At 44.5% G+C, this 19,618-nt stretch overlaps 1 protein-coding gene across 3 annotated transcripts in view; it reads left to right on the plus strand.

The window, feature by feature from the left end:
- The window catches only part of MAPRE2 (microtubule associated protein RP/EB family member 2), a 92,242-nt gene that overhangs the window by 37,416 nt on the left and 35,208 nt on the right, over positions 1 to 19,618 (plus strand). For 2 of the 3 annotated variants that reach the window (XM_064170686.1, XM_064170687.1), the window contains one exon: positions 16,084 to 16,211. The exons of the other annotated variant lie outside the window; for it this stretch is intronic. In XM_064170686.1, the coding sequence (XP_064026756.1) occupies positions 16,084 to 16,211 (128 nt within the window). The remainder of the gene's footprint in view (positions 1 to 16,083; positions 16,212 to 19,618) is intronic. 3 annotated transcript variants of the gene reach the window in all.

Genomic DNA, 19,618 nt, shown 5'->3' on the forward strand with positions numbered 1-19,618 from the left:
CATTCTGGGTTTGTTGCGTGGCGTGGGTTGTTCTTTTTTTTTTTTTTTAAACTACCTTTTTGAGCTGCATAGCAACAGCAGTGTGGTTCTGGCACCCAGCGAAAAAAAGAGCGAGCTTAGGACATGCGAGAACTGAACCTGATGCTGTCACTTTTAGAAACAGACGCTTTGGCTTCTGCCTGCTTCCTTCAGTATAGATTCCTTGGAAAACAGGCACTGAAAAACATGCAGCACTGTGAAAGAAAGGTGATGTGGAGGTGGGGCTCTGGACTAAGAGAGCCTGATTAGAGCTATTTCCTTGCATTTGAGGGAGATGCAGCTGCTTCATGACAAGCAGGCTGGACCACAGTGATGCTCTCCCAGGTGGCATACTTGGTGTAACCTTTCAAGATATAAAGCTTGTTTTCGGAGATAGTAAGAAACCATAAGTGTCCTGGGTTTACATTTCAAGCCTTTGCATTCACATGAGTGACTTTCTAAAACAAATATCTTCAGAGGTTTTGGTTTGGGGGCTTAGGGGGTGAGGTTAGTTTAATTTGACAGTCTCCTCTCTTTCCTCATGCCCAAAGCTAATTATAGCAAAGCCTTGGTAAGGAAGAAGATAAATCGTGTGCCAGCCCTTCATTCTGGAGATGCAACTTGCAGCCTTTGTCTGATAATTGAAAACGAGTGGGCTCGCCACATCTGCTCTCAATCACACAAACCACTGAGTGGGATGGCACGAAGGCTGTAGTGTGGAGTAACCGTGGTGGTGGTGAGACGGATGCTGCACCAGGACAACACTGGGACACTCATGTCCTTGCTCCCTGAATCCTGGCCTCCAGCTAGCAGCAGTGATCGCTTGCTTCCAGCACTGGTGCTAGCGAATGTAAATGGAAAACATCCATGTTTCTTCTGTGGATGGTGTTAGCTGAGCACTGCGTAACTGTTTGGATCTTGCTCAGACCTCTGCTGCCTGACTCACCAATAAAGCATCTTCTTCATATTGTTTCATTATAATTAGGTGGGAGGGGAAGGGAAATATCAGCTCTAAAACTTTACTTGAACATGCATTTAACTTCTGGAGTTTTACAAGCAGTGGTTTTATTTTTAACAACCCTGTTGTGCTATTACATATTTAATTCAAAGTTCAAGTCTTGCCTGTGATATTTTTGACAACTGTTTCTCTAGTGGGGTACTAAGTTATTAGATATTTGATGGAGAAGGCTTAGTGTGCTGAAATCACACCCATAAAATGGCCCAGCTTAACCACTCTGAAATGATTTGTTTCCCATAGAGCTCCCTGCACAGCGAAGGGTGCTCATGTTTAATCTGTGTTTTTGCTGTGCTATCCAAACAGGAAATATAAACATTCATCAGTGAGTTCAAACCTAAGGATGTAGCTTCCGTAGGAAATCCTACAACTCTGCCAAATCATTCTGCCTGGACAGGAACACAGCATACAGGTTGTGCTCTTGATGTTCTGGCTCTGTCTGCAGCCCCCTTGCGTTGCTTGCTTGTGTTGGCTGGGGGACAGAAGAGCTTTGGAGTGTGGGTGAGGTGGTGGAAGATGGAGATAGTGGATCTGGGTCCTGCACAGGTAGAGGAGCAAGGACAGAAACACTGGTTTAGGCTCATATGAATTTAAATAAAAACTGAGAGTGGTCTGGAGCAGTATTTAAAGATGCCACACAAATTGAAAAATTCTCAGTTTGGAGTTTGGGATTTCTTCTGTGTAAGCTGAGCCCTGCTCCCATGTGGCAACTGAGTGAAGGAATAGCGTATTTTGCTGTATTGTTATAGTGTAAAGCAATGTTGTATGCCTTGGAGTTTATTGGTATGGTCATGTGTATTGTTTCTGAGGTTTAATTTGCAATATTGTGTCTCTTGGCAATGTGGAACCCTGCAAGCTAGCAAGTGAGATCCATGGGCTTGGGTTTTATCTTAGGCGTAACTCAAGTGAGCCTTCCCCCTACAGCAGGGTTCCATAGTACGGTACAGATTTCCAACTCAAGCAGCTGTAATTATTCAGAGATGCACATGAATGCAAATCCTTGCCTGTCACTCTGGAATGCAGTGTTGATGCTCGGAAGGGCTAGCTGGCAATATGTATTAAACAATTTCAGGGGAATGAAAATTCATTTTAGGCAAATTTTACATGGTTGTTATGTTTTGCTTCTTAAGGTTAATCTCTGTGGAGCTAGTCCAGTCATATAATGAATAGGAAGCATTGAAATATTTGAAGTAGAGTGTGCATTTGCTTTACTTATGGATTCAATGTTATACAAATCATGGCTTATTAAAATAACTTTAGAATCTGTGAGTAATTGTCCGTATGGAAGTGGAATACATAACGCAGCAATATGAAAGTCCCATGGGAGCTTTCCTGTACAGAAGGACTATGGTGTGTAGGAGTGCTGGGAACATGGAGACAGTGAAGTGATAATTGGTTGAATAGAAGGGATTAATTTTCCTGAAAGGACAGCATTCACATGGAAATAGCTGTTCTGTTGGAAACCTGAATGATGTTAACTGTATTTCACTGTATTACTGTTTGGTGTCCATATCCCTTCTTGCCACTACCAATGCTGCAGAGTCATGCAAGATGTGGATTTGGAACTGCAATTGAAAATGCTGTGTTCAGTCAACACATTCATATTGTGCTAGTTGTCAGACTTAAGGAGGCATAAGGAATATTTACTTTTTGTTTTCCTTCCCTTTAATAAATATATGTGCCTGCATAAGTTCATCTCTACACTGCATGTTTTTAATCTGTGGTCCCTAAGTGTGAAGTGAGTTTCACAGTGATAGGGATGCTATAGAATGGACTAAGCAACACTATTTTTAATGCACTGAGGTTGTTGCTTTCCACTACTACCTTACCCCCCCCACCCCAGTTTTCCTTGAAGTACTGCACAGTGTAGACCTAGTGGTGAACAAGATGAACATGAGTCAGCAGTGTGCTCTTGCAGGGAAGAAGGCCAAGCCCATGCTGGGCTGCATTAGCAGGCGTGTAGCCAGCAGCTCCAGGGAAGTGACTGTTTCCCTCTGCTGCTTCTGAGACCACATGTTGCATATTGTGTCTGAATTTGGCCTTTCCCATTTAAGAGAGACAATGACATACTGGAGTGAGGTGGAGGGCCACCAGGATGGTTAAGGGACTGGAGAATGTGAGCTGGGGACTGGGTCAACATGATCCAGCAGTGTGCACTTGCAACCCAGAAATCCAACCAGAGCCTGGGCTACATCAGGAGAAGTGTGGCCAGCAGGTCAAGGGAGGTGATTCTCCCCCTCTACTCTGCTCTGCTGAGACCCCACCTGGAGTACTGCATCCAGTTCTGGAGCCCCCATTACAAGAGGGATGTGGAGATGCTGGAGCATGTCCAGAGAAGGGCCATGAGGATGTTCAGAGGGCTGCAGCAGCTCTGCTGTGAGGACAGACTGAAAGAGCTGGGGCTGTGCAGTCTGGAGGAGGCTCCCAGGTGACCTTCTTGTGGCCTTCCAGTATCTGAAGGGGGCTTACAAAAAAGCAAGGGAGAGACTTTTCAGGATATCAAGGAATGACAGGATTAGGGGCAATGGAGCAAAGATGGAGATGGGTAGGTTCAGACTGGACATGAGGAGGAAGTTGTTCAGCATGAGAGTGGTGAGAGCCTGGAATGGGTTGCCCTGGAGGTGTTTAAGGCCAGGCTGAATGGGGCTCTGGCCAGGCTGATCTAGGGTAGGGTGTCCCTGGGCATGGCAGGGGGGTTGGAACTAGATGATCCTTGTGGTCCCTTCCAACTCTGACTGATTCCATAGTACTGCCACCAAGGTGAAGTCATCTTATCAAGGATTTCAAATGGAAAAGCATGTGCATGCCATCTCAGTTCAACTGCATCAACTTCCACTATTTACTAGCTTAATTCTTGCAAAAGCTGTACTTGTGCTGGTGCTGCAGTCTCAGGGTTCCCTCATACCACATTCTTTAAATCACTCGAAATGAGCTTCTGCAATTCAGTACCAAGGGATGACCAAAAACTCTCACACACACACTGGAGAAAAGGGACAGCTTTGCTCTGTCATAAAATTAATTACTTGCATAGCAATTAAAGATTATGTCTTGAGGTTAAAAGCTGATAAATTACCACTTCTGCATTTAAGGAGTGGTGTATTTTTTCATGCAGAAAGTATTGATATTACTGATAAACATTTTCTGCAGATTAAATTTAACTAAGCACAGATCTTAAAACGTCAGATGTGTGCTTAGTTCATGCTTAAATAGGGAGTGGTGCAGAACTGTCTTGTTACATGACCTATAACAGCATTGAGAACATTGAAGAAACTAAATATTCACATTGCAGCACCTTCTTAACTGCTCTTAGATGTAGTTAAAAGTAATTCAAGCAATACATTGGTGTTTTGCCTTGTTTATTGTGGGAGTTGAACTTGATAATGTCACCATTTGCCAGCTGGAAGCAATACACTTCACGAATTGACCTCAACATATTCCACAAAAGGAGGCCAAATCCCATTAAACAGCACATCTATGCTGCTCTTAGCTTATGGTACAAAGCTTTACTGGGCCTCTTAGATAAGGATTTGTAACTGCCAGTGTTTGTGCACTTATAATCACAGTTGCATCCAAGCAGTGAGCATTACTTAAGTTCGTTGGCGTTAAAAAGCTTTGGGGATTTCCTCTTTCAGATAGACTGGAGACATTAAAAGTCAAAATGTAAATGAAAATGCCAACTTCCCAGACTTTCAAAGACTAACCTGGTTGAAAAAAATGAGTTTTGGGAAAGCTTTACTTGATGTTGGTAGTCTCAGCAATTGCATTGGTAGTGCAACAATGGCAAAAGAAGTTTGTGGTTGCTGGCACGCAGCAAGAATAATACATTACATAAATCACAGATGGTTCAGCTAGCATGTTCCTAAAGGGCAATTTGTGCTGCAAAGGATTAGTGAATTCTACTTTTAGTTCCTCTAAAATTAATTTAGCAGCTAAGCAATTGCACTTATAAGTTCATCCCTGTTGTAGTTAGTCCTTGGTAGGATTAATTCTTAAGTGCGAGTCATTTACTGGTAATATCTTCAGCACCAGAATAATTTCAGTGTGTTTCCTTGTCTGTTACAGTGTTAACTTATGAGAATGAGCAAAGAGGTCAAGTTGCTTTGGTATCCAAACCCAGAATTAAGTGTCATGGCTGGTAGTGGTAACCCTTAAAATCCCTTTCATATTAATAATGATTTGTAGGGAGTTTGTAGATGCTAAAGACAGGGCTGTTTATTTCAGCCTATTTCAACAATACTGGAGGTGTCAGAACTCCAAAGTGATTTCATTACTAGTCTTCTTTAGCCTAGCTTTCACCAACAGTGGAGTGAGAACTGGGAGAGATGTTGGAGTGCAGAGTCTAGTAACAGGTATGTCTAGTGGTCTGCAGAGGCAGTTCTTGGAAAGGATTTACTTGAGGCTCATCTTATCAAGCCTGCTGGAGCTTGGTCCTAGAAACCTACTCACCAAGTGCCCTGCATATCCAGGAGAAAGCACTTTTCCTTTGAACCCCAAACAGCAGCAGAGTTGTGGTAGCAGCAGGAACCCTAGCCAGCCATTCTAAAGCTTAATATTTTGTTACAAAAATACATGGCCATGTTTTTTAGAGTATGATGCACCAGTGAAAGCAGCCAGCATGGTTGCCTGTTGCTTCATCCGTCGTCACATGCTTGTTTACAGCTGCAGGGTAAAGATGGCTTAAAATAAATGTTGTCTTAAAGCCCTGCTCAGCGTCATCCCCTTCCAGCCTCTGACTAATGCAGGGTCCAAGCACGGTGGGCTGCCCGCCTGGCAGCAGAGTAGCTCCGTTGTGCTGGCTGTGCTCCTGCACCTTTGCCATGGGTCCTGGGATGGCTGCACTGGTTGCACAGGTGGTCACTGTGCTGTTTCTTGGCCTTTCCAGGGTGTCACCTCAAAGTACCTGTGTAGAATGCCACTTTCAAAGGGCCTTGTTCCCTGCAGTAACAGGGAAGAGGACTCAATCCTTGGTGGATCTGTTCTAGCTCTGGATATTCTGTGATTCTAACATATTAAAGTTAGAATAAATGTTGCACTGTGTGAATCTACATTTGTTTGTGATGTAAAAAGAGAGCAAGTTCCTGGTTCTCTGCATCATATTGCATCATTGGTGAGCAGAAAAGGTGTATTGTGCTCCTTCTTCAGCTAGACCTTTCCCATGAGAGTGCTTTGCGGGTTAACTTCACATACCTTGGACAACCAGGCTTTATTACTGTACTGCAGCCTTCTGGTAGGAAACAGCAGCTGCGTTTCCCCATGTTTAAGGCTCCCATTTTCCCTTCTTCCCAGGCTTGTCCTGTGCCGAGATCCCTGGATGCTCAGCCGTGCCCTGCTGAGTCACTGCCTCGCCGGCTCTGCTCTGCTCGGGGGTGTGAGGCTGGGAGCTGCTCGGGCCCTGCCAGGAGGGCTGTGCAGTGTCACCAACCCCCCCCCAGCCATTACCTTATGCTGGAGTAAATCAGCGTCTTCAGCCTTTCACCTCCAAGTCGTATACATGGCAGGGAGGAGGAGGGGAGCAGCAGCAAAACGCTGGATAGGTCAAAACTAAATTCATTTGGTGACTTCATCTGGCTCTAGTTGGCTCTCAGCCCTGCTGAGTCCCAGGCCTGCCCGCAGCGTGTCTGGAGGTCCGCGGCGGATGGCCGAGTGAGGCGCAGCCGCAATGGCCGAGTGAGGCGCAGCGGCAATGGCCGAGTGAGGCGCAGCGGTTGCCCGCCCCGCCGGAGCTGCTGCCCGCCCCCCCCGGAGCTGCTGCCCGCCCCGCCGGAGCTGCTGCCCGCCCCCCCGGAGCTGCTGCCCGCCCGGGCGGCGGCGTGCGGGGCGCTCCCGGCCGGTGCCTCTGACCCTCTTCGGGTGCCCAGCGCTGCTGGCTCTTCCTCACCAGAGTTTATGAATGTTTGTGTTCCTCCCTATCCGGGGGTGGACGGTTCCCTGGTGTAGAGGCAGGGGGCAGCTGGGGGACGTGCGGCTTCACGCATCGCATTTTGCCTGGGAGCTCACATTCTGCGCTCACGTAGGGCAGTGGGTTTGGGACCAAGCTCTCCCCCGCTGCTGGCTTCATTTTCCAGTCAGTCTGCCTTTTCTAAAGCACCTTGGGACGTGCTGTCTGAAATTACAGCTGCTCATCCATCAGGTATTAGGGGCAAAAACACAGGAGGTTCTCCTGTTGCTTGCAGAGCCCAGGCTAGGAGCTGAGGCTTGCTAACAAGTGCTGCCTCTCAGGACGTCTTTTCCCTCTCCGTGAGGAGTGGACTCATCCCTGCTGTTAGCTTTATGTCGCGTTTTTAACCTCTCAGAAATCCTTTAGTGATGTCTGGATGTATGCTTAATAATATAATTCTCCATAAGGGTGAGGGCGAAGTGAAAATGAAAGCTCCCCTGTGTGTCTTGGTAGATCGACTGTTTCACAGGAGGTGAAATGTTGGTTTATTCATCAGTTTTTATAAGGTTTTCTAGTTAAAAATGGTCCGAGATCCTCTTCTGTTTTCCAAACTGTAGACGTTTCTAATTGACTCGAGTTTTCTTTCTAAGTCTGAGGATTATTGTTCCTTGAATCAAGTGGGTTGGTTGGTTTGGTTCTCTTCGGTACAATCCGCTGTCTGTTGTGAAAGGTAGACTTGCTGCCAGTGCCTAGTGTGAACATTTGACAGAGTGAATGTCTTCCTTCAGGGCATCCGAGCCGCAGCCTGAAGTTGAAAGCCTTGGGTGGGGGGAGGGTAATAGCTGTAAGTAGAAGCAGTTAAATTCCTTTTAGCATTGCAGCCCTGCCATGCTACGTTCCCCTCATTCAGCCCACTTCAAAGGTTTCTGTGGTTCTGTATTAATTAACTGCCTCCTTAATTTGTAGAAACATTAATTTTATACGGAAATTTGTACATGCTTTCCCCTATGCCAGTGGGTACCTGCCCGTTCACTGCTATTGCTTTGCCTACTCTAAGGCTCTCACAGAGAGAGTGATTTCCCATTGGAATGGGCTGCCCAGGGAGGTGGTGGAGGCACCGTCCCTGGGGGTCTTCAAGAAAAGACTGGATAAGGCACTCAGTGCCATGGTCTAGTTGACTGGATAGGTCTGGGTGATAGGTTGGACTGGATGATCTTGGAGGTCTCTTCCAACCTGGTTGATTCTATAAGCCATGCCCTTCTATAAGGTGCAGTTTGAGGGTGCTGAGCACTGCTGTGGTTCGTTTCTAACCAGTTGCTGTAGCTGCGTGGAAATGGTGGTGGCCAGACTCTAAATTGCTTCCATTTTGTGTAAGGTATTGATGTCTGCCTTTCTTGAACCTCTGTCCTTTGTCAAGAATGCCTTTTTCAGTTAAGATTTGTTTACTCGTGGAGACAGTCAAGGAACTTTTCAAAGTATTCAGAATCCTTTCAGGCAGAATTAAGATACTGTGTAGTTAAAAGTTAATATTGCATTGTACTCTTGGAGGCAAAGGTGAAGCCTAGAAAAAACCCAACAAACACAGACCAAAAAAAGCCCAACCCAAAACCAACCCAACAAAATAGTCCAAACAAACAAAACAACCTGTTCAACGTCTTCATCAATGACACTGATGAGGGCACAGAGTGTCTGCTCAGCAAGTTTGCTGATGACGCCAAGCTGGGAGGCTTGGCTGATACAGCTGAAGGCTCTGCGGCCATCCTGAGGGACCTGGGCAGACTGCAGAGCTGGGCACAGAGGAACCAGATGAAGTTCAGCAAGGACAAGTGCAGAGTCCTGCATCTGGGGAGGAATAACAAACTGCACCAGTACAGGCTGGGAGGTGATCTGCTGGAAAGCAGCCCTGTGGAGAGGGACCTGGGGGTGCTGGTGGATAACATCCATGGGACAGCAATGTCCCCTTATGGCCAAGAAGGCCAATGGGATCCTGGGGTGTATTAGGAGGAGTGTGTCCAGCAGATCAAGGGAGGTTCTCCTCCCCCTCCACTCTACCCTGCTGAGACCTCATCTTGAGTACTGCCTTCAGTTTTGGGCTCCACAGTTTAAGCGGGACAGGGATCTGCTGGGGAGAGTCCAGCAGAGGGCTGTGAGGATGATTAGGGGATAGGAGGGCATGGCTTATGAGAAGTGGCTGAGGGACCTGAGCTTTTTAGTCTGGAGAAAAGAGGACTTAGAGGGGATTTGATAAAGTTTGTAAGTATCTGAAGGTGGGCCAGGAGGGGACACACACTTTTCACTTGCTCCCTGTGATAAGACAAGAAGCAACTGGTGTAAGTTGCAGCAAAAGAGGTTCTGCCTCAACACAAGGGGGAACTTCTTTACTGTAAGGGTCACAGAGCACTGGCACAGGCTCTCCAGGGAGTCGTGCAGTCTCCTTCTCTGGAGACTTTCAGGACCCGTCTGGATGTGTTCCTCTGTGATCTGTGTTAGATAGCATTGTCCTGCTCCAGCAGGGGGGTTGGACTCGATGATCTCTTTGGGTCCCTTCCAACCCCTAGCATCCTATGATCCTATGAACCACCAAAACCCCAACCAAATACAAAAAGCCAACCAACATCACCCCCCAAAACAGTATCAGTATTGCTGTAGAGACATGACATTATCTATTTCATTGCTGTACAGTGCCAGCAGGAGTGAGAAGACAGAGCAATAAATAAAAAAACCCAAACAAATTAAAAAAAGACCACCCCCCCAAAACAAACAAACAAACTCAAAACACAAAAAAGCAAACAACCCCAAATCTTACTTCTGATATGCAAAGAGAAAAATCAGCCTCAGGTGAGTAAACATAGTTTGTCTTCCTTCAGTGCCCTAAAATCTTCCAGGCACTAATTTCCTGGGAAACTGTGGGGTTTTTTTTCATCTTGAACTACCCAATATCATGACTGGTAAGTGAATAAATTTGAAGGTGTTTTGTAAAAACTATGCAGCAGGTAGTGTAGTGCATTGCTAGTTATTGAGTCATCTCAGATTGTGTATATTGCTTGAATCCTCCTGTATTTTTCAGATTTGAGGGAACTGATTGCAGTGTTTTTCTGCCTCTCAGATAATGTTTTGTGGTTTGGAGGCCTTTTTACTGTTTTTTTTAATCCTTCTGTATTACAAAACAGAATTACTAGCAGATTCAGATTTGGATTTAAATCAGTCCTTGAGTCAGAACCTACAGCAGAGACCCAATGTTAATGTAGGTCAGAACATCCCAGCGTTGGCAGGCAGCCTCTAAATTAAGAGAGCAAACCAAGAAAATGCCCTAATCCAGTCAAAACAAATTTCTTACTGTAATCTCACTTGCATTGAACCAGGGAACTGCAATGAGAGCAATAGGAAATGCACTGTTTGCTGTGGTCCACGGTAATCCTGCAACATGTGAGCAATTAAATGTGCATGTATTGTCTCAGTCTTGGCTGGACTTGGTAACATGCTTCATGAATCATTTTAGGTCTTCAAGTCAGATCCATATTGTAAAGGTAGAGTGACATTCAGAATTAAATAAGGTACACAGTAAGCTTTTTAACATTTCACTGCTGATTAGTAAGAATGGAACCAGTGCATGTGAGATTTGACAGTTAGCATTTTAAAAGGTGGGAATTATTTTCCAGTATTACAATCATAGGATTCTTTTCTCCTTGGCTTCTTTTCCCCATTGCAATACCTGATTATGATTAATCTTTTACTCAAAATTGGACTAGTTGGATCCTTTCTATTGCTGCAGTGTCACTTCAGTTGCAGTGCTCTGATTTGAGGGCTGTGGCCATGGCCACTGAATTGGCTGCAAGAGTACAGCATCAGTCAGAAGGGAGAGTAAGAACAATGTCATGAGCCTTCTGCAGGAGCTTTTTGTGTTGTTTTACTGTCCTCAGGACTCCTTTCAGTACAGACAACCTCGAGCGTATCTGGTCTCTGATGACTATGGCTGAGGCTGTACACAGTGAATGTTACAGAAGCAGGCAAGGTCCAGCTGCAAATCAGCTGCTATCTCAGGATGATATGAAAGGATTCTTTTTGCTCGCTACAGGGATGCAGCCACTGAGGCTGGCAGGTTTCTTCCTTCAAGGATTTTTGTTTTGCGGTAGCTTTAATCTGGAAAGCCTTTCCAACAGGAGCTACATCAGTCTCACTCAGCTATTTCTTAGCTTTTATGCTGCATCTTCCGCTTCAGTAATTTTTAGTGAGATCTTTTGTTTTACTGCCAGCATCTATCCTGATGCTATCAGGTGCCAGCTTCTAGAAGGCTCCTCTTTGTGCTGTCACACAGGCGTTCTGCTGCATTTACAAACTAAACATCATACTGGTGTAGAAAGACAAGGCTAAAGACTTGTCCAGCAGTTTGAAACGTGGTCAAGGCATCACAGTGAGTAGTATGTGAAACAAAGCATTTGTCTGATGTGGTGTTTTGCTGCTGCTTAGATGCAAGATAACAAAATACATCACTCCTGGACCACAGATGAGCCAGGAGTGTATCCTAAAATAACCTTGGGTAATTACAACGCTAGAATACACACCCCTAAGGTAAAAATGATCATACTAATTAGGGAACCTCCCTAAAATGTTTTAATCATTAGACAGCATCCATGTGCATGTCGTAGGATGGAGAGGGAGGTATGACTAACCAAGCAAGTGTCTTATGCTGTTGTCAGTATTGTGTGCCTTGCAGCGCTGGTTGTGCTGGCAGTTGCTAGATCCCCTGTTCTGTAGAACAGAAATAAAGATAAATCACAGGGTATCTTCCACTCTGTGTGTGCCGTGGCTTTTTCCACATGGAGTGAAGAGCCCATTTTTAGGAACAATAATACTGTGTCTAATTGTACAAACCAGGAAGGCTTGAGTTTGCACTCAACAGATAGATTCCTTGCTGTACACTTGGTTGTAGTACAGCTTCTGCTGCTAACAACTGTTAGTTCTTCCTGGAAAAATAAAGTAAATGTCTTGCAAAACTGTCCTTAAACACAGCTGGATAGCACCTTGGGACAGCTGCAGTTATCTGTAGCAAGAGAAGTGGAAAATGCCTAACAGCTGAACATTGAGTGCTGCATGTAATGCCTTGAAAAATTAGTACTCCTTTGGGTGTAATGTTTACCATCAGACATACTGATCCACTGTATTTCTGCCTGGGGAAATCACTTAAGCATATACATGATTTTCAGCCCTTAACTAATCCTCTGAACTCAGTGGTGCTTAGTTGTGTGTGTGTGAAGTGTTTTCTGAAGTGGCCTGGATTAATGTGTGAAGACTCTCCTATGGCTTGTTTGGATTTACTGGGGAGTTTGATTTCAGTTTCCTGTAAATAAAACAAGGGAGTGTCTTTTGTGGTTAGTGTAACAGCCAGAGGTTTTTAATCTCCACCTATGTGCAATCTTCCATCTGCTTGTAGTTACTGTAGAATTGCCAGGCAGTGCTGTGAAAGGTGGAAGCTCTCAGGTAGGTGCTGGCTGTCAGGCTTGTACAAGTCTCATTGCAGTCTCATGCTTGAAAACCTTCAGTCTAAACAAGGGAAAGGCCAGGACGTTGGAAATGCAAATAATGTTATTGGGAAGCAGCAGTAGTATATTAGGACATGCAATCAAGTTGTTAGCTACTTGGCTGTTCACAGAGTACAGCCTGTTCTTCTCCACCTGCCCAGCTGTTCTCTCGCATCCCCTCACAGATGTTTATTAAATATGTGTTTTGGCTCTGGATCACAGTTTTTGAAGTAGTTCAGCACTCAGAACTGAGCTCTGGAGAGAACCCCAGCCCAGCTGTGGATGTTGAGTGCAGGGGTTCTTGTCTGTCACTGAGCATAGCAGCCCTGCTACCCACCCTGCTTGTTCTTCTGGTTTCTGCTTTTTCAAGGTCTGTCTGTGTGGCAAACAGGATATGTGTGTATCTGAGCACTAAATCAGACTGTGCTTGCTGCAAAGGAAACCTTTCCCAGCTGAGTTTATTTAAGGCATAACCGTTGGTGGGGGGGACAGGAGAGGCGAAGACACGGTGAACTCTTGCAGGAGAAGAGGCTGTGCAAGGTTCAGACCTGTGTTAACAAGACACTGAGAGTAAACAGTGATGGCTCATTACTGACCTCTTTACCAGGAGTTCTGATTTGTTTTGCAGAAGTTTGCTTACAATTGCAGTGATGCACCTTTGGGCATCCCAGTGTACAAATGTGAAGCTGTTGTCTCTAGTAGCCTGAAGTTAACATTTGACCCATAGGCCATAATAATTTGTTTGAAGACAAGGTTTAAGTTATGTTGCAGATACGTTTCAGAGTATTGTTGTAAAAGCCAAGGTTATTAATTCACTCACTGCTTCCTGTTCTCCATCCCATGCACTGCAGCGAATGAGGTTGTTTGCTCTCCTGTCACTTGCAGGACAGGTATTTCTCTTTGCAAGTTGCTTTTGGAAAAGCATGATGAGGAAGTTTCTGCTTCCTTCCAGCATGTGGATTTTCTTGATCTTTTTAGCAGAGGAGATTTGCTGCTTTCACTGCTGCTTTCTGATGGTTGTTTTGAGTTCTGCCTGGCCTCAAGAGGACAGTTAGATTTTGGATGAGTAGTGGCAGTCACAAATCAGAGTAGCTATATAGCATCTAAATGTCTTTAGCTTCTGTAAAAGTGAGTGGCGTGTTCCATATTGATCCCCTGGTTTAATATTAAACTTACTACTCTGAAACTTGAGTATTGAAGTCATTATTGAGCAACTTACTTGGACTGATACTAGAAACAATACCAAATGTTGTGACAGAGGTAGTATCTTCCTGTTAATTAGGCAATATAAAAAGCCTAAAAATACTAAAGTGAAAACAAGTGGCATTTTTAAACTCCAGATGCCTTTGGTAACAAAGGTGCTGTTTGCCTGCTCGTTCCTCTTCCACCCTGACGTTGAAGCTGAGCTCTCATACCCATCTATTCTGGTGTGATTTTGATGTAAGAGGGCACTCCCTGGTTCTAAAACTTTGTTCCTGCCGCTCGGTTCAGTCCAAGCACTTGGTGTGTGCCAAGAGAAAGACCCTTGCTAGCTAGTTGCAGAACTGTGTTCATACAATCAGCTGTGGCAGCCTGCAGGAAGAGCTCAACAGATGGAAGACAGGCTCGTTTCATCTGGGCTCTGGAGGTGCCCCTATAGAAGCTGGTAGAGAAGTAGCCTGGGTCCGAGTGAATTGCTGGCAGCAGTAGCCTGACTATCAGAGCATGAGTGTTTTGAGCCAGATTTCTCTCTCTTCCCTAGGCAAATTCCATGCTTTTATGTTTTGGATGTTAATGTTGGTAGATGGAGACAATTCAAACAATCTTCTGTTTGTGAGATGTGTTTCTTAAGGAGTGAGCTATATTGTGAACTTGGTAATCTTGTATTTCACATTCATTCTCTTACCTATTTATGCACCTGCATGTTGCCGAGCCAGATTTCATGCTGCTGGGTTTTTCACACTGACTTTCTCCATCATGCCTAACTATGGGCAGAGTTACCTTGTGGTCTTGGTGTTCTCTGCAGAACTGGCTGTCGAGTTTCAAATGGTTATAACTGTAAATTCATGGTGGAAATAGTCCATGCAGACCTCAAATTCCACAGAGTAGATCCTGCTCCTGAGGTTTGAAGCTGTGATGGCAGTACTGGCACCAAAACTAGCCAGTTCAGTTATAACTACAAGGTCTCTAGATACACAGATGTACAGTCCCCACCAAACTCTTTCTTTCTGAGGATAATAGTGCAGCTTTGACTATTGGATCATTTCTGAGACACCCCATACTGAGGTTGTTACTAGTGACTTCTTGAGGGCCACTAATCTTGGGAGAGTTATTTACTCTTTTTGTGAATGATTTTGGTTCAGCTCTTTGTTGATGAGAGAAGCTCGAATGTGCTCACCTTACTCCTTGGCAGTGTCTCGCAGCAGAAAGTTGTGACTGGTGTAGAATAACAAGGAATAAAATCTTGTTGCATGTGTTTCCAGTCTACGTGCTATGATAAAAGCTACTATGAATTACCTACTTGCAGGAAAGGACTTTGACTGGAGGAATCCATTTAAGATGATATGGCTGTGAAAATTTTCAGCAGTGTCATTTTCCAAGGTCTTGGTGAAATGTTATCTGAACACAGTTTAAAACTGCTTCGCTATGTTCATGGAAGACTTCTGACATGACCAGTAGGTGAAGGTCTGACTTGATAAGAGACTTGGAGGATTGATTTGTTTAATGTAGACTACCTGGCCATTGGGACAGACTCTGACTGCTGTCCCTAACACATTATGAAATCAGCTGTCGGTAAGAAAAAGCCATTAGAGCTGGAGGATAATGTTGGCAGAGGAACAAATGGGCTTTAAGCTGAGAGGAAATGTTCCTAATGATTTAGAGGAATTGGGCTCTGCAGCAGCTCTCCAGCCAGACATTCGGGGGTGAAAGCCTCAGTTACTTTCAAGATAGAGGTTGAGAAATTGACAAAAAAGATTATCTGGTGTCTGTAAGTCACTGTGTGACTGTTAGGAGCTGAAGACATGATCTAGAAAGCCTTTGTTTCAGTAAGAAGTCATATTTGAGTAAGCAGAACAGCTGCATCTTGTAAAAGCTATCTGAGAATTAAATACTGGTTTAGGCAGTCTGATCATCCTGCAGTAGGAAAAATGCGATTGGTAGATGTCAGGTCACTGTATCTGTTCAGCACTGTGATGAAATCCTGTCTGGGTAAGCTTAGACTGCTTCTTTTCAGAATTTTCTTTTCTTATGAAGTAAAATACAGGAGGTTTGTCTAGTCTTTAAGTTCATAAAGACAGCCAGAGAAATAGGATTCCAAGAGGGCACTGAGGAGGTTGCATCATCAAAAGATAACAATTGAGGCCTCTTTATCAATAAATAGCTTCACAGAATAGTTTGGGTTGGAAGGAACATTGAAGATCACCTAGTTCCAACCCCCCTGGTGTCGACAGACACCTTCCACTAGAACAGGTCGCTTAGGTCCTCATCCAACTTGGCCTTGAACGCCTCCATCTATGACCTCCCTGGGCAACCTATGGCGGTCGCTCACCGTCCAGGTGAGAAGACTGTGTGCAGAGATACAGCTTTTCCTTCTGCTTTTTGAACAAGAAGTGTGAATTCCCTGCATCCAGCAAACAGTTACCACAAATGCTCTGTTTTTGTTTGTTTCCTAGCTGGGGAATGGCGGTCAACGTGTACTCTACCTCTATAACCCAAGAGACTATGAGCAGACATGACATCATCGCATGGGTTAATGATATATTAGCTTTAAACTACACAAAAGTGGAGCAGCTCTGTTCAGGTAAGAAAGCATGTTCTGCTCTACAAATGTTTATTTTAAAACCACTTTAAAAGTCTGATGTGTTGAAAATAGATAACTTTTCACTTGGACACAAAGCAGTTGCTCTGAGAAAAGAGACTAATGCATGTGCAAAGAAAGCCTTCCTGCTGTCACATTAATCATGGAGAGATAAGGTGCCTTGAGAAAGCCTAACAGATGCAGAGGTGAAGGGGACAAATGTAGCAGAAGATGCATAGGAGCAATAAAAAGGTTGGCTACGCAAGAAAAGAGCACAGTGGGAAGCTTTTGTGTTTTAAAGCTACTGGGTGGTATGTTTTCAAATGGACCCAGCTGAATAAGAGACAGACAGCTGACACCCTGGGTGCACAAAACTCTCCAGCACCTTTTCCTTCCAGCTAAGGGTCATCAAGTACCTGCTGATGTTTGCAGGAAAAGACTGCAAGTGTGGCTGTGAGGAAAACCATGGATTTGAGGAAATAAGCCTCTAGCTGCTGTGAGGGTTTCAGAGGTTCATCAAGGAAATCTGCCTAGAGTGGTTTGGGCTGGAAGGGACCTCTGAGATCATCCAGTTCTAACCCCCATGCCATGGGCAGTGACATCTCCCACTAGACCAGGTTGCTCCAGGACCCACCCAACCTTGTCGTGAGCACCTCCAGGGACATCCATGACCTCCCTGGCAACCTGTTGCAGTGCCTCCCCACCCTCACTGTGAAGAATTTCTGACTTTGAGGCAGATATCGCCACCAGCAGACCACCAAGACCCACTGGAGGTGGCTCCTCAGCCACTTCTGGTGGTTACAGCAAACAGGGAACGCTCAGATGGAAGCAAACCCAAACACCAGCTTCTGCCTGAGACACCAAAACCCACCCCAGGAGATGTCTGTGTGAGGAGCATTCTGTGGGCCAGATCTCCAGCTCCAAGCTTTGGTGGTTTCCATGGATGCTGCCCTTATCTGTTTCTCTTTAAGTGTAACTGAACTTTTTGTTGCAATCGAATTTGGTACTGAGCCCTGAAAAAAAGGATGGTGTTTTGAATACTTTGGACAGCTTGGTTAATCAGGGTGGTGACTGCAAAACCAGTGTTAAACAGTAGGGTATGTTACTAGATGAAGGCTGAAAATGAAACAAAGTCTGGTGCTTCACTGAGGATACTGATGCCTCTGGTTTCTTACTGTGATTTATAATTGTGAAGATGTTTGTGTTGGAGAAGATCTAACTCGGGTTACTACTTCTGGACAGCAGACATGCTGGGTGTATCTTAGTGTGATGAAGGCAGTTCTCGAAGTACATAGAACTGAAACCACATTGCCATGTGTCAGCTATTTATTGGTCTAGCTTAGATGTATATTTGAATTTACCTACCATTCTGGATCAGTTTTCTGTCAGAGAGATATTCCATGAGAGGTACAGAAATCCCTTTGAGGGTGATTGCCCCATAGCCTGCTCTTGAAAATGTAACAAAGTTCAACTGCAGAAGCAGACTTGCAGAATGACTATAAAATTGAGGCTGAAGAAATGCAGGTTAAGGTTTGTTAGAGGTGCTGGAGAAGGTGCAACAAAGCTGGGAAAGGGCTTAGAGAATAAATCTTAGGAGGAGTGTCTGAGGGAGCTGGGGATGCTTAGTTTGGAGAAGAGAAGGCTGAGGGCAGACCTCATTGCTGTCTACAACTACCTGAAGGGACATTGTGGAGAGGCTGCTGCTGGTCTTTTCTCACAGGTGATTGGAGACAGAACAAGGGGGAATGGCCTCAAGCTGAGGCTTGGGAGGTTTAGATTGGACATTAGGAAAAACTTTTTCGTGGAGAGAGTGGTCAGGGACTGGAATGAGCTTTCCAGGGAGGTGGTTGAGTCACCCACCTTGGATGTGTTTAAGGGTCATTTGAATGTAGTGCTTAGGGTTTAAGGTGAATCTTGCAGTGTAGGGTTCTAGGTTGGACTTGGTGATCCTGAGGGGCTTTTCCAACCTGGATGCTTCTGTGATTCTGTAAGTAAATGATATAAATAACTAAAGACATAGGACATGGGAAATAATTTTTCTGTCAGTTGTTAAATTTTATATTTAGCTGTTTATATTTAGCTGTTACCTTTACACATGTGGAAGTCAGCCTAAGTATTCTCTTTGGGTGACTTAAACATGAAGGAAATAACTCAGATAGGGATGTGTGTGTGCACATATGGATATAGCTGTATATATAGATACACAGGCAGACTTTTAAGGAGATGGAAAGAAATGGACATTTTTATCCCCAAATGCCCAGTGCTTGCCATTGTTTGAAACAGGAAGCATACGAGACAAGTTATTGACTTGTTCCTGCATAGCTATTTATATGCTCATAAACAGTTGAAAGGAAGCTTTTGAAGTGAATTCTCCATCAAGTTAAATGTGTGTGGCCTTACGAAAAAATACCAACCCCAAATCCTTTTCCAGAGTAGGGGAGAGGTGATCTAAGAAACTCCAATTGTGCAGTTACAGCGAGTTAAATATCTTTAAGAAGATCACATTGAGAGGCTTCAGCTGGCTGAGGCTGGCAGGAGAAAGGCATGGAAATTGTCACAGATCTACTGTCCCGTTTCATTACACAGCTCCTTGCACAACTTTTTCTGTGACCTCCAGTGAGGATTTTGGGACGCACCACAAGGGAAAAGCTTTTTTTAAGAGGGTCATCTTATTTAGAGCTCCATCCTGTATAAAATTAAAGCTTTTATTCCTTTAGAACTTCCTGGACTGTATTAATTGCTGTTATCTACTGCATTTACATTCATTTATTAGCGGGTCGAAGCCGTAAACTTGACTTTGGCCATTTGGTTTGATAGCTGAGGTCGATACTTGCACGTTCTTCCTTTGACATTACAGCCCAACGAGAGGCTTTAATGTAGTTCCTTACCTGAGGAAGCATTCTAGTACCTCTGCTAGATGATGGCAGTCACCATAGCCCCAGTAGTCTTAGGAGCTAGGAGGTCCTTTCCATTTCAGACTGAAGAGTTGATTTCTCACATGCAAGACCCACAGATGTGGGAACTCAAGATGAACAAAAAGCTTTGGGAATCTAGCTGTATTTAATATAGTTTACTGTGTAAACACCAAGTAGTTTGTTTAATGTACTTCCAGTGTAGTTTGCAGGATAGATACTGGGGGAACAGTAGCACAAATGACCAGGCAAGCAGTGCAGACCACAGTTGGGAACGGCTGATCTGACTCGTTCATGCTGACGTTCCTTGGAGCATTGGCAGCTTTCATGCAGCTTAACATTAGCTGCCATAAAATACTCTAGCATTTCTCCAGGACTTCAAAGGGAAGGAATATGTGGGAAACTCTTTATAACTGTGTAGCATTTCACAGCATTAGCAGGGAACTGCAGAGCTGCTGTAACTGATTTTTGTTTTATAACCTGCTCTAAAATTGCATA

Source organism: Pogoniulus pusillus, chromosome 34 (genome assembly GCF_015220805.1).
Source record: "Pogoniulus pusillus isolate bPogPus1 chromosome 34, bPogPus1.pri, whole genome shotgun sequence".
Taxonomy (NCBI): Eukaryota; Metazoa; Chordata; class Aves; order Piciformes; family Lybiidae; genus Pogoniulus; species Pogoniulus pusillus.